General features: G+C 45.2%; 1 protein-coding gene across 5 annotated transcripts in view; it reads left to right on the top strand.

Annotated features, from left to right (window-relative positions):
• The window catches only part of LRRK2 (leucine rich repeat kinase 2), a 376,481-nt gene that overhangs the window by 130,564 nt on the left and 233,834 nt on the right, over window positions 1–12,083 (top strand). For all 5 annotated transcript variants that reach the window (XM_040343608.1, XM_040343610.1, XM_040343612.1 and 2 more), the window contains exon 15: window positions 10,025–10,149. In XM_040343608.1, coding sequence (XP_040199542.1) covers window positions 10,025–10,149 — 125 coding nt within the window. The remainder of the gene's footprint in view (window positions 1–10,024; window positions 10,150–12,083) is intronic.

Genomic DNA, 12,083 nt, shown 5'->3' with positions numbered 1-12,083 from the left:
CATTCCAGCGGGTCCTTACCCGGCTTAGGTAATAGGATAATATATGCATCTAGCATAGACGCAGGAAGTATCTTGTTTTCTAAGCAACAGGCAAACAAAGTCGTTAGCCTGGGGGCTAATTGTTCCGCATACAATTTGTAAAAGTCCGCCGGGAATCCATCCGGACCCGGCGCTTTATTAGATGTAAAATCAAAAATTGCCGCCTCTACCTCCTTTTTAGTAATTTTCGCATCTAAGGTCAAACTTTCCCCTACAGTAAGTTTGGGGAGAGTCAGGCTACCCAGTAAGTTTCTCAGTTCCTCATGGTCATACGACGGGATAGGAGCATAGAGGGCAGAAAAATATGTCTGAAACTCGTTCATCACTGCAGTCGGGTCCCTAACTAGCTGACCCCCTTATCACTGAGATATGTTCAATATGGTTTTGATCCGCTACCAACCTGGCCAGTAATTTGCTATTTTTATCTCCTTCCGAGAATAACGAGTTCGCCCTGTGTTAAGCTTCAGTATGTGCTAGGTCGTTGTAATGTAAGGAAAGTCTGCGCCTAGCTTCTAGCAGGGCAGTATACGTGTCGTCAGTCTTGTCAGTGGCATGGACAGACGCACATTCACGCTCCTTTTCTTGCAACCCCAGAACTTCAGCGTTTTGGTCTACTCTTACTCTCTTAATAGCCGTAATAGATTCGCCTCTAATTACCGCCTTGAAGGCGTCCCAGACCACTGGCGGGTCCGCCGAATCCACATTCAGGGCCCAGTAATTATCAACCGACTCAAGCAAATGCGTAGAGACCTGTTCTTCTTGTAACCAGCCCGGGGACAGCCTCCAACTCCTCACCCCCCCAACTGCCGGAAAGAGCGAGGAGACAACTAGCGGATTATGATCCGATAGACCCCCGGCCAAATATTACGCCCCCTTCACATAAGACATCATAGCCTGGTTCCCAAATGCTAAATCAATCCTAGCCGAGGAGCGATGTGTCTGTGAAAGATGGGAATAGCATACCGTGTTCGGGTACTTGGCTCTCCATATGTCAGTTAAACCTGCCATGGAAACCCATGCCAACAGGTCCTGGGACCCACTTCGCCCAGGGTTTGAGGAGTCTAGCTCCGCCAATGTGGCATTGAAATCCCCCATAATCAGGAGCGGCAAATGAGCATGTGGTGCCAACTTAACATAGAGATCATACAATAATTGTACATTGAAAGGAGATGGTACATACACAGTTACAAGTAGCATTTTGCGGTTACCCATGTCCAAAACCACTGCTGCATATCGTCCTCCCGGATCAGTCATCACCTGATGGATCGTGCAAGGAAGTGTCCTACTAATGAGAATAGACACCCCTCTGGCAAATGTGGAATACGTGGCATGAGATGCCTTTTGAATCCAATGTTTGCGTAGGGCCAAAATTCTACTACCCTCCAGGTGAGTTTCCTGGAGGAGGACCACTTGCGGCTTAACTGACTTCAGATACTGGAACATTGAGGCTCTTTTAAATTTACTATTCAACCCTCGGATGTTCCAGGACACCACCTTAATCACATTAGCCATAATCAATCTTACCAAATAATCCCCAGGTGCTTCTGACAATTGCCCAGGAATTTAATCCAGAATACCATACCATACCCTGAGAGAAGGCCCATAGTGGTCGAGGACCGAGAACTGAGTAGCAAGCAACAACCGAAAACAACCCCCCTCCCCCCAACCATCCCACCCCCCCCTGCCATTATACCAGATCTTAAAAATAAAAAATAATAATAATAAAAGAAAACTTGAACCACAAAGCAAAAAGGCTTCAAAAAATCTCCCCTTCATCTGGTATGCAGCTTCAACCCAAAAACAATGCAAACACCCAAGAAATTAGATGTTTCCGAAAGGTCCTCCGAACAGTCACATGTCCAGCAGTAAAAACCAAAAAAAAGGAGAAAGAAAAAAAAACCTCTACTTTAGCCCTAAAGAGCTCTGCCAAAACATCTTCAATGTGGAGCCAAATAGTCAGGACCTAATACCTCGTGGAGGAAATAACAGTACACCCCCGCCATCTAGTGGCGTCAGGCTGATAGTGCACATAGGACACATGTTAATAATAAATGTATTTATTCAGCAGCTGTCCTGAGCAGTCTGACTTCCCCATGCACTGTTCAGGAAAACTTGTAAAAAGAGAAGAACAACAGGAACAGAAGAAATAGCAAAAACCCTCTATACCATAGAAAAATATAAATAAATATGTCTCCCAGCATCAGGTAAGAGGAAAAAAAAAAAACTGTACTGCACTGCGATGCACACGTAATGGAGAAAGAAGCACAGAAAAAAGTAATAGGCATCTAAGCCCTGCCACCCAAAAATAAACACGGTGGCCAGGTACAGTGCAGCCAGCCTATAGCGCTGACGAGCCCAGGAATAAAACAATACTCATCTTGCATCGAATCTTCCTCATGGGTTCCTATCCAGCCATTCACATGCAGCACGTGGGTTGTCAAAACATTTCACAGAACCTTGATGTTGAACCCGCAGTTTGCTAGGATAAAGCATGCTGTACTGTGTGTTTTTTTTCTAGCAGTCGTTTCCTGACATCATTAAAGGAACACCGTCTTCTCTGTGTTTCAGCCGAGAAATCAGGGAAAAGCATTACTTTGACATTTTCATACTTCAGGTCTTGGGCCTTCCTGGATGCAGTCAGGATCATATCCCTGTCTCTGTAATTAAGGAATCTCACCAGAAAGGGACGTGGGTATTCACCAGGGGGTCTCCTTCCCATAGGCACCCTATGCGCCCGTTCCACCACATATGTTGGTGGTCTCTCGCCCAGATTCAGGAGCTGTTTGAAAAAAAATTCTGCAAAGGTGGTAGACTGTGGACCTTCCGCCCCCTCCGGGAGCCCCACCACGCGAACATTATTTCTCCTTTGCCTGTCTTCGGCGTCATCTGCGCGGTCTTGTAAAAGCCTCACTACGGCCTGCAGCTCTGCTAACTGATTCCCCTGGGATTGTGTCTCGTCTTCCACCGTAGAGATCCTGCCCTCAGCCTCCGTCAGCCTCCCCCTGATTTTGTCCAAGTCATGTCTTATTAGGGTGCATTCTGTGGCAAGGTGGTCAATGCTTACCATGACTGCGGCCTTGCTAGCGCTGATCGCCTCCAGGATCGGCCGAGTGATCGCCTCCAGGGGCCGGATCCTGGACCGGAGGAGCAGGCTGGGGATCATCCGCCTGAAAAAGCAGTTCAGGAGCCTCCATCTGAGCCGGCTTGCTCCCAGGCTTCTTGGCGCTTCCAGCTACAGCAGACGGATGCAAGATGGCGGCGGGCGAGGCCTCGTCCGCGCCACGTGAGGAGCGAGTCTGAAGCTGGCTCTTTGGGGTCTGGTGGCCGTGTTTCGCTGCTCCCCTTCTCATGTCCACACGTTCCCCCACCAGGATCAGGGGTAAACCGGGCTCGAATCACTCCAAAAATGGATGGAAGAGCAGGAGTAATGCGGAGCTCTCACAGAGCATGTCCTGCCTTGCTCACATCCGGACACGCCCCTGGAGTTCTGGTTTAATGTTTCACTCAACGCTCACCCAGGATTCACACATTTTTTTTATCTAGTCTGATTTAGTTGAAAGAATGTATGAATCCTGGGTGAAAGTGGTGTGAAAAAATGTAACTAGATTCCTTAGTGTACAGCACTGTGCAAAATGGCAGGCAAGTGTGAGATGCTGTAAAAGAAGGCTTTCAGAAATAGAAGTGTTAATAGTTTATTTTTAATAAATAATAAAATGAAAAGTAAATGAATAGAAATCCAAATCAAATCAATATTTGGTGACCATCCTTTGACCTCCAAAACCACATCAGTTCCTCAATTCTTCTAGGTTTACTTTTTATACACAGTTTTTTTAGGTTGTTCTAAATATCCACAAATAACCACAGTTGTTCTGTGGATGTAGGCTGCCTCAAATCCTTCTGTCGCCATGTAATCCCAGACAGACTCAAAGTTGACATCAGGGTTCAGTGGGGGCCAAACCATCACTTCCAGTACATTGTGTTGTATTTTACACTGAAGATGGTTTTTAATGACATTGGCTGCATGTTATGGGTCGTTTTTCTGCTGCAGAATGTATTTGGGGCCAATCGCATGCCTCCCTGATGGTTTGGCAGACAGGTTACACACCCCTCCTGTTGACATATCCTTGTAAACCTTCCCTTACTGACAAAAGTTGACCATTTCTCTTCACTATGTCCTTGGGGTTCTTCCCCCCCCCCCCAACCCCTTACATAACCAGGGGATATTTCAGAGACTTAAGTCCATAGACCCCCAATACCTGAATTCTGTCATCAATTACTGCTCTCCATACTCTCTATACTCCCTTAAGCTGATGCCTGCACCCTTTTGGGATTTGTTATTCTCCTAGTACAGAGGTCTTTTGGACACCCTCTTTGTTTTTTTTCTCGAATTTATCGGTTGAAAAAACGTTTCCCCTGTGTTCATTGAATGGCACAGCGAAGATATTGATCCCTTACCATTGGTTATGGTGCCACCTTCAGGAGTGATGGTGTTGGAGGGAGCTTCTTTGTTCAACTATTTTTATAATTTGTAGGTTCAATTTGAGCCCAACTTTGTAGCAATAAAGTATTTTCTAAATATACCAAATGGCTGTTTTTTTACATGCCTCAAAGTCTCTAGATATATGGCTACTTTGTGGTCTGTGATTACTATGTTGCAGCCATTTTCTTTCTATGGTGCCTTGAAATAAATATGGGGTGGTTTTGGATTCCCCTTGTTGTTATAAATATATATTAACTGCTTGCCGACCAGCCACCGGAGTTATACTATACTTTTGTATTATAAGTGGACCTCATGGCACAGCAAGCAGTTATAACATCTACAGCACAGGTGTCAAATACAAGGCCCGCGGGCCTAATCGGGCCCTCCAGGAGAGCTCCAGCCCTTTTCTGGTCCTCCTCAAGACCCTTACTTTCTGCTTTCAAGCAATGCATCCATCTTCTTCCCAGCAGCAGCATAAGGTAAGGGGGGTGCACTGGGATGTAAGGGGGGCTCAACTTCTGATGGTGGGGTGGCTCTTGACATCTAATGTAAGGGCAGGAGATGCGCTGGACATCTAATCTTACAGATACAACCGGCCCTTTTGAGGGCAATCCTAATACTGATGCGGCCCACGATGAAATTGAGTTCGACACCCCTGTTCTACAGTATGTGTTCCGTATGCATGGATTTGACTGCATATTCTATTGGCTTGTATGCAGTCATGCATGGGCTTTGGGGTGGTGGTGTGTCTGGGATACCTGCTTTTCTTGTGGCTCTGGTCCAATTCTGCCTAGCGGTTTCTCTGCATGAGATATATTTTACTTGTTCCCTGACCTCTATATGCCCTTATTGATGCCCTCTCTACATGTTCACTACTCACCTTTCCTTTGGTTGTAGCGCCCCCCCCCCCCTTGCTTTTGCCACAGAAGGCTGGAGTTTTTTTTTTTTCAAATAACAGTTTTTTATTGATCTTTTAGAAAAATAAAACAGTCGAACAGTGGTACAAAAATGGCAAGTAGACATAGGCAGAATTAAAACGAGAGCATCGTCTAGTATGCAAATGTCGGAACCCTGCAAGAGGGATCCTCCTGTAAACCATGGCATCACACAAATTAACAATAGTAGCAGTGTCTCTAGAGGAATATGTAGCGTTCAGTGCCTCGAAATATACTTAAAGAAGTGAGAGAGGAAGGAAGTGGGAGAGGGGGGAGAAAAAAGGAGAAACAGAAAGAGAAGGAAAGGAGGGGGACCAAATAAGCAGCAAAATAAGGGGGAGAAGTACCTTCTAATGTCGACCGCCGGATCAGGGTGGGTCCTCCCGAGAGCGCCACCACTCCCAGACACTGTCGTGGTCGTCAAGTCTGTCTCTCAGTCTGGCCGTCATTCTCTCCATTATCTCAACATCTTTGACCCTAGCGTAAAAGGGCTTCCTGTGATGGGGGTGCAGTCCTCTTCCAGTGGAGGGCTATCGGGCACCATGCCGCTGTGAGAACAACATCTGTGGGTCCAGGGTATGGGTGCCTCGAAGAGTCGGGTCAATAGTTGTTGCGGTCCAAAACGGGACTATTAAGGGACAGGTCCAATAGATGTGGAAGAGCGTGCCCTTAGCTCGCTGGCACCGCCAGCAGCGATCAGAAGGGCTGGAGGTTTTTATTGCAGTTGCGCAGGTTCATTAGTGCAGGGTAACGCCTACAAGCCTGTTTTTGGCTCCTATAGTGCAGTTCTCTGTGTTTAGGATCTGTCAGATTAGCCTTTTGACACTTTTCTTTCTTATACATTCCCTGACTCCATTCAACTGTCTGCTACTTATCCTTCCCTTAGAATTGGATCCCTTATTGGTTGTTCTTACCTCTTCGTGGATTGCAGCATGTGCCCTTCTTAGGAGTCCCCCCTTTTCGACATTGCTTTCCTGGGCAGGACCTATCATATTTAGGTGGTTATTTCCAAAAGGAAAATCCACTTTGCACTACAAGTGCAAAGTGCACTTGAAATTACACTCAGAAGTACAATCGCTGTAAATCTGAAGGGTAGAGCTGAAATGAGGGGAAGCTCTGCTGATTTTTATTATCCAATCATGTGCAAGCTAAAATGCTGTTTTATTTTCCTTGCATGTCCCCCTAGGATCTACAGGATCTGCACTTGTAGTTTGCATTTTGTAGTGCAAAGTGGATTTGCCTCTAGTAAATCACCCCCATAGTATTTGGTCTTGGCTGTGATTCCTGCCTACGGGACTTTACCTGACAGAGTTGTGGCCCTCTACAGGGACCCAGTGGCTGTACTGACTTTTCTTTGACTCTGGAGTGTGGTTTTATGTCAACAGTAATAATACCGTGTGGAAGATTTAATCGCAATATCTTCCCTACTAAGTTCCCTTCCGTGCGGTTGGGAACTACCTTGAGTGGCTGTGCTTAGCTGGGAAATCAGGTTGCTAGCATATCCTTTTAGGCACAGTGTCACTTTGGGCTACACTGGATGTCCTTTAGTGCATTGTTCCCCAACCTTTTTGGCACTGGGGACTGGTTTAGTTTGGGTTGGGGTGCTAATGTGGTCGGCGGTTCGATCTCTGGAGCCGATTTTCCAGGGCAATGGCTGGTGTTGGTGCTTCAATCATCATGACACCATGGTTGATATGGTGTCCGGATGATTGAAGTGCATTATTTCTATTATTACATTGTAACATGAAATGGTTCAACTCGCCATAATTCAGAATCAGCGCGAGCCTTGAGTGTCACTTGTCACCGTCTCCTGCCGCCAGATGCAGTGTGTCACTTTCCATGTCACATGCCACCAGATACAGCTTGTTGCCTGCCACCAGATGCAGCTTGTCACTTGCCACATTGCCTGCAACCAGATGCAGCTTGTCACTTGCCACATTGCCTGCAACCAGATGCAGCTTGTCACTTGCCACATCGTCGGCTGCCAGATGCAGCTTGTCATCTGCCACATAACTTGCCACTGGCTGCAGCGTGCCACTAGCTCTATTGCACCTGAGCTTGTAAACCAGCGCATTTCTGCTTGCTCGCCACACCTCTGATGGCACAGCCTTTGCGGCCTGGCTGAAAAGGCAGATCAGCGATGATGAAGGGGGGCGGGGAGAGAAGATGTCTCTCTACTCACCCTCCGCAGCTCTTAGAGTGCAGCCTTCGCAGGTGCAGAGGCCATGGACCAGCACCGGTCTGCGGCATGGGGGGAAGGGTAACTATAGTGGATAGCGTTAGGAGGGGGGGGGGGGGGGAGGGTAACTATTTTTTACAGCTAGGAAATCTTGGGGCATTCTGATTCTCATCCCTTTTTTTTTTTTAGGGTGATTTGACCTCCTGGTTTCCACTATTCCTTAGTTTCAGAAGCCATGTCCTGGCTTGGCCCTCATTCTGCCTTCTGGGATTGGTCTTCAGATTTCACAAGCTTCATGGTTCCAGAATGAGACACTCTGCCTCCTTGAAATAGGGCATCTATTACCCTTGAGCATCTGTGCAATCAGTTACAATCTGGGTGCTTGCCTGGAAGGCAGTTTCCTGTGGCTAGAAGCTAGATTTTTTTCTGGACTTCCCTTTGGTCAGCTTACAGACCTTTTTTTTTTTTCTTTTTTTTTTGTACGCATAGCAGACCTGTGTGCAGACATTGTGCGTTTTTAGAGACTAGGGGTTTTATTCTACCCAAGTTCCTGTGGGGAACTGTTTAAGAATGTTCCCATCCCATCTTTTTTTTTTTTTTTTACTCAAAATTAAGAGGTCTACCCTTTCTTGAGTCCCCTTGTTTTTCTCAGGCCTGGGCATTCCTTGTAAAATCCATTAGATCTGTATTACCCTCTTTCCTAACATCTCTGTTGATATTCCTGCCAACATCACATCTGTGTTCAGGTTATTTGTTGATGCCTGTCCCTCTGCTAGCCCTTTTTTGTATTCTTGTGATTTTCAACAACCTCTAGTTTGTGGGGGCAGTCAGTGCTGGCACTGGCTGCAGCTGGAGTTTTTCCGTTCAGCTACAGTTTTGCTATACTTAGTTTCTAGCCTTTGTGTTAGGACCATGTTGGTATTGTTTTTCTTTGTGTGTCATTTCCTTCTGGGTATCCACAGATACAGCTGGAGATGGGGTCATTTGGTTTCCTGGATGATTTTTAGACTTTCCATTACTGGCCTTCTACTCTCAGTCCAGGATTCATCCACTCTTCGTTTTGGTGGGGATGTTACAGTGCCTTGAAAAAATATTCGTACCCCTTGAAATTTTCCAAATGTTTTCATGTTGCAACAAAAAACATAAATGTATGTTATTGAGTTGTGTTTTTTTTTTGGTTTTTTTTTGTGATAGACCAACACATATTTATGAAGTGGAAGGAAAATGATAAATGTTTTTTTTTTTTTTTTTTTTTTACAAATATACACCTGATACGTGCAGATGTATTCAGCCCCCTTTCCTCTGATACCCCTGACTAAAATATAGTGGACCCAATTGCTTTCAGAAGTCACCTAATTTGTAAATAGAATCCACTTGTGTGTAATTTAATATAAACCCAGCTGTTCTGGGAAACCCTTAGAGTTTTGTTAAAGAACCTTACTGAACAAACGGCATCATGAAGGCCCAGGAACACACAGAGACTGGTCAGGGATAAAGTTGTGGAGAAGTTTATTAAAGCAGGGTTGGGTTATAAAAAAATATCCCAACATCTCACAGAGCACTGTTCAATCCATCATCCGAAAATGGAAAGAGTATGCAAACCTACTAAGACATGGCTGTCCACCTAAACTGACAGGCCGGGCAAGGAGAGCATTAATCAGAGAAGCAGCCCATGGTAACCCTGGAGGAGCTGCAGAGATTCACAACTCGGGTGGGAGAATCTGTCCACAGGACAACTATTAGCCGTGCACTCCACAAATCTGGCCTTTATAGTAGAGTGACAAGAAGAACGCCATAAGAAGTCTAACTGGCAGTTTGCAAGAAGCCATGTGGGGGACACGGCAAACATATGGAAGAAGGTGCTCTGGTCAGATTAGGCCAAAATTTTACTTTTTCAATTTTGCACATCATCCTGAACACACCATCCCCAACGTGAAACATGGTGGTGGCATCATCATTTTGTGGGGATGCTTTTCTCCAGCAAGGGCAGGGAATAGTTGATGTGAAAATGGATGGAGCCAAATACTGGGCAATCTTGGAAGAAAACCTGTTAGTCTGCAAAAGACTTGAGACTGGGGTGGAGGTTCATCTTCCAGTAGGACAATGACCCTAAACTTAAACTATATGAGAAACTATTTGGACGTGAACATTCAATTCTCAATGTATGGTAAAGGGCAGGGATGGCTGCAGTTGCTAAATTACTGGCAAGTGTATACTTACTGTTCTGTAACCCCTTTGCATTATGTGTGTGTGTGTTTACCTTATTTTAATCTAGTTATAATTGAGGTTTTAAATAAAATAGTCGCTATGCTCTAAAGAGTACTAAAATCCATTTTAGAATTCAACTTTGTAAATACTTTTCATTGTTTTTTTTTTTTTTTTTTTTTTAAGCTCTTTTAATTTAGATGTAATGACTGTGACTATGACATGTCTGAATAATGCAATGAAGCAGCACAAGAAAGTGGCATGTGTTCAGCTGATGGCTCTGCGACTGATGCTGCAGATCATGTTTAATGGTGAGTCTTTGCTTACTGTGTTTTCTTAGTTAAACCATGTGTAATGGTATTTAAGATGCCAAAATACATTCTTGCCTTTTTAAAGCCTACTGTCTGTCCTGTTTTGTGCTAGTTTTAGTTACTGTTCAAATCAATATTTGGTACCCATTTATTTAGCTGATATGCCAAATTTTAACTAAAAGTGATATAGAGCACAGATTTTCTCTTGGCTCATAGGCCAGTAATAAAACAGGAAGAAGTTCTGGACAGCCGCACTCCAAAAAAGTTTTTGTCTTTTATTCAAATAATAAAATCAAAAATACATGTCACAGCAGAAGAGCTGACGCATTTCACACTAACACTAACACACTATGTGATTGTATTTTTTACCTCTACCCAAACTCAAACTAAAAAAAAAGTGGCACTAAATTACACTCGTGTATGGAACTTCAATAAAGTGCAGCGGTAAACGTGCTTGGCAAAAAAATCGCTTGCTTTAAAACGCACCCTATCTGTGTGGTTTAAAGCGGTTTTTTTTTTGGCCAAGCCTGAAAGTGTAAGGCATAAATATCTGGTGAGTGTGTTATCCAAAGGGATCGGTATCACTGGCACTTAGTGGTGTGGTGGAAGATCAGAAGAGTTTACTCTGGATCAGCTCTCTTTCGGATGAATTTAATTATGCTTATTAACTTTTTATTGAATGTAGTATGATTTCACTTGTCACAGGGTGATATCGTTACACTGATGATTTGAATTATCACATTGTTCTCTTTATATCGATACTTTAAATTGTACCGCCTATGAAGTTGTCCTTATTTTATTTTTAGGTTTATCTTTGCACTTTATTGAAGTTCCATACAGTGTAATTTAGCGCCACTTATTTTCCCTAGTCGTCTTCCAAGACAGCCCTTGAGAGATGGAGTCCCTACCATCGACCCAGGAAACACATTGCCAGCAGTTCAAAAGGCGGTCCCTGGCCAGTCTTTGTGTTTCCTCCGGGGGAACATGTTGCAGAGGAACATGTGAAAAGACTCCATCTCTCAGGGCCTGCCTGCAGGGAAGGGAGGCCGTTTAGGAGGACTGTGTCCCATCTTTCGGCTCCTTGAAGTCTCACCTTTGTTGGTGCTGGGCTCAGGTACCGTCCAGCGATAATGGAGCAGACCCGTTTTTTCTCCTTCTCCCGGTGCCGATGTGAGCCAGTGGGCAGTATGTCGCAGTTCCCCCAGGAGTAGGTAGGTGGATCTCCATTTTACCAAGCTCCTTTTTTCCCGCGATTGCGGTGGGGGTCGGAGACGCTGAGCGTCATTTTCCGGCGGAATCGCGTCATCACTGTGCGCCGAGACTTCCGGTTCCGGGTTTCGTGACGGCGCGTGGAGGTTGAAAAAAGCCTGCGCTGGGCCTACACATCCCTAACCAGCGTCCAGCAGTACCGGACTAGCGGCGGGATACGGAGCGACAGGGTCACCATGGAGGCTAATCCCCAGAACACTGCGGAGGACGTAGGCACCAGCTTAACCCAGGTAGGCTGCTGGGCATGCCCTGTACTGGTGTTGTTTATAGGCTAGGTGTGGTGGCGGGACATAATTACTCCATGGGGGGTCACTGTTCCAGGGAACTATAGCGGTGGTGGCAGCACGGGTGTCCCTTAAAGGGGTAAAATAGGTTGTTTCTAAAAAGGTATAATTTTATCCATTTCAGACTAAGGAAGCTTCAAGGGAGTACAAGTCAGGCCGCAGGAAGTGCCCTAACTGTAGAAGCAAGCTATCCTTAGGCTATGACAAGACCTTATGCAAGCAATGTATTGCTAGATTGTTGAAATCTGAAGCAGACTCCCCCTTGACAAAGTTCCTTTTAAAGAAGAAATGGCATCAACCTTTAAATCTCTTAGGGACTTAATTTCTAATGTTAATGTGACTGCTTCCACCAGTAGTGCACCTACAAGTTCCCCTTTACCT

Source organism: Rana temporaria, chromosome 3 (assembly GCF_905171775.1).
Source record: "Rana temporaria chromosome 3, aRanTem1.1, whole genome shotgun sequence".
Lineage (NCBI taxonomy): Eukaryota > Metazoa > Chordata > Amphibia > Anura > Ranidae > Rana > Rana temporaria.
Note: the sequence above shows the minus strand (reverse complement) of the source record. Positions and strands in the feature narration are given on the sequence as shown.